This window comes from Cupressus sempervirens, chromosome 11, assembly GCF_028749045.1.
Source record: "Cupressus sempervirens isolate cs-2001-9-10 chromosome 11, ASM2874904v1, whole genome shotgun sequence".
Taxonomy (NCBI): domain Eukaryota; kingdom Viridiplantae; phylum Streptophyta; class Pinopsida; order Cupressales; family Cupressaceae; genus Cupressus; species Cupressus sempervirens.
Genome location: NC_143128.1, coordinates 263,146,338 through 263,148,924, shown reverse-complemented (window position 1 = coordinate 263,148,924; position 2,587 = coordinate 263,146,338). Strand labels below are relative to the sequence as shown.

Sequence of the window (2,587 nt, the reverse complement as noted above, 5' to 3'; positions counted from 1 at the left end):
GTGGCTAATTCACCTATTGTTTCGCATTATAACATGATTCCAAATGAAGTATTTCTTGGAGTATTATCAATAGGAGGAGGAAAGGGTTTTCTTTATTCTCCTTGCACTCTTTCATGTGTTATAAAAGTGAAGTCTTTAATATAGGGTCAGGACAAGGTTATTCCCACCAGTTCTTTGTCTTAATGTCTTCTTTGAAATAGATATTTGAGCCCTTCCTATGTTTATCTAGCAAAAAATACCTCTACTTATTATAAAATTTAATAAATATCTTCAATATTTTATCATAAATTATGTTTAGTATATTTTATAAATTTATATTTAATAGCTAATAATGTAATACCAAGTATGTAAAAATAAATTCGATAATTAGAACCACACCTAATGTTGTTTACCACACCTAATGTTATTTACCTAAAGAAATAGGTGTTAACTTATAAATAAAGGAAATTAATTTGTGATGCACTCAAAATTAAAGAGAACTAAGAGAAACGCAATGGTTTATTTCCAAATGAGGCAAATTCCTTTCTTACATAGGGTGTAACTTTACACACAAATTTGGAAATAAAATACCGTCTTGAAAACAAGTTGCAATAGAAAAAACTAAAGAAATGCGTACCTAGAAATCAAGCTTATGTTATCCCCACGTAAAAGCGAGGTATAACGGTTATTTTGATTTGTCAGGTTACTTTCTTGACTTCCACCATCCTAAAGCCGGCTCTTTCTCCCGTAGATAAAACTTTCCATGAAATTTATATTAACTTTCCGTTGCTAATCATGTTCAGTTTGCCTTATAAATATGGAACTTTGCAGTTCTTTCTTCATGATAAACTTGGTTTCTGATATATCATCTGATTGTAAGAAAGGAGAGAATTGAAAAGCTTATAAAATATGGCTAAGGAAGGAGAAGTAAATAATGTTAGGGATACTCCTCCTGCTTTGCTTTTGGACTTGGAAGAATTCAGGCAATGGTCTTTTTACAGAGCCATATTAGCTGAATTCTTAGCTACTTTGTTGTTCTTGTATGTGACAATTGCCACTGTGATAGGCCATGTTCATAGCAATGATCAGAGCCTTTGTGGAGGAGTGGGTATAATGGGCATTGCATGGGCATTTGGTGGAATGATCTTTTTGCTTGTGTATTGCACTGCAGGAATTTCAGGTAATAGTTGCCTATAGTTATTCTAGTTACAGTTTTGATAGAACACTTTTGCCGTTTCTTAATAGTCTGTGGATGTTGTGACGGGTTGACTAGTCTTAGTGTGTGATGTTTAAGCTGTTCGGTTGTGAATTTCTAATAAGACTCATCTATTAATATGATTGAAGCTTAGAATTTGTTGTTTAAGTCCAATAATGAATAGCATCTCTTAATAGTGTGTCAATGTTGTGATGTTTCTAATAAGACCCATCTATTAGTATGATCGAAGCTTCGAATGTGTTGTTTAAGTCGCAATAATGATGAGTGTCTCTTATATATGTGTAGGTGGGCACATAAACCCTGCTGTTACTTTTGGGCTATTACTTGCTAGGAAGGTGTCAGGGAATAGAGCAGCATTATACATGGCAGCACAGTGCTTGGGAGCAGTTTGTGGGGTGGCAACAGTGAAAGCCCTACAAAGCAACTACTATGTAACAGGAGGAGGAGGAGCAAACAAAGTGGCACATGGTTATACAAACGGATCAGCCTTGACTGCTGAGATAATTGGCACCTTTGTCTTAGTCTACACTGTCTTCTCTGCAACTGATCCTAAACTTGCTGCCACCAGTTCCCATATACCTGTAATCGTACAACTCTATATTGAGCTCATAGCTTTTGCGCAACTTAGTATATTGTTTTACTCTTAGATAATCATTGATAACTTCTTAGTTGAAGAGGTTCAACCATAAGAATCGTGCTCCTATATCAGATAGCTAAAATGGTTTTGCGACCTCCATACCCTATATTGAACTCTAGAGTTATTAACAGGGCCTATAAGATATTATTTTACTATTTGATCAGCATACATAACTAATATGTGAGTTTGGTTTACAGGTGTTGGCTCCCCTTGCAATAGGATTTGCAGTATTTTTGGTTCATTTGGCAACCATTCCCATTACTGGTACAGGCATCAACCCTGCCAGGAGCTTTGGAGCAGCTGTTGTTTATGGCCATAAACAATCTTGGGAAGACCATGTAAGATGAAGAAGCTTTCAATATTATCATTTTGTTCTTTTAATTTTTTTTGTTTAGAATAATGCTTTGAAAGTATGGGTTGTTTATATTTTGCAGTGGATATTCTGGTTGGGTCCATTCATTGGAGCTGCAGCAGCAGCAGTGTTCCACAACATAGTACCACTATAGTTCAAGAAGGACAGGCTATGGTTTACATATAATTTGCTTCTAGATGGAATTATTCTTATTTTATCTGTGTGAGTGCTTCCTGGTTTCTGTTCCTATTCAAAGTCATTATGGTATTATGTAGTCAAAGCTATGATGCAAGAATGCTTAATCATAGACTTATGCTTTCTCTTGATTGTCATATGTGTGGCGTTTTTCATAATGCAATATTAGAATTTGATTGCCATAGATGTGGTGTCTACCATAATACAA

General features: G+C 35.1%; 1 protein-coding gene across 1 annotated transcript; it reads left to right on the top strand.

The window, feature by feature from the left end:
* Nucleotides 1–888: 888 nt before the first annotated feature.
* Nucleotides 889–2,338, top strand: LOC149529141 (aquaporin PIP2-5-like). The gene is made up of 4 exons (XM_089808113.1): nucleotides 889–1,159; nucleotides 1,481–1,776; nucleotides 2,030–2,170; nucleotides 2,267–2,338. The coding sequence occupies exons 1-4, from the start codon at nucleotides 889–891 to the stop codon at nucleotides 2,336–2,338; spliced, it is 780 nt and encodes a 259-aa protein (XP_089664239.1).
* Nucleotides 2,339–2,587: the final 249 nt, after the last annotated feature.

What these genes read in the sequence shown, in the direction of transcription:
- LOC149529141 (XM_089808113.1), top strand. Translation starts at nt 889, where the DNA reads ATGGCTAAGGAAGGAGAAGTAAATAATGTTAGGGATACTCCTCCTGCT. An exon ending in TTGCACTGCAGGAATTTCAG is followed by an intron (nt 1,160 to 1,480) that starts GTAATAGTTGCC and finishes ATATATGTGTAG; the next exon opens with GTGGGCACATAAACCCTGCT. An exon ending in CCACCAGTTCCCATATACCT is followed by an intron (nt 1,777 to 2,029) that starts GTAATCGTACAA and finishes TTTGGTTTACAG; the next exon opens with GTGTTGGCTCCCCTTGCAAT.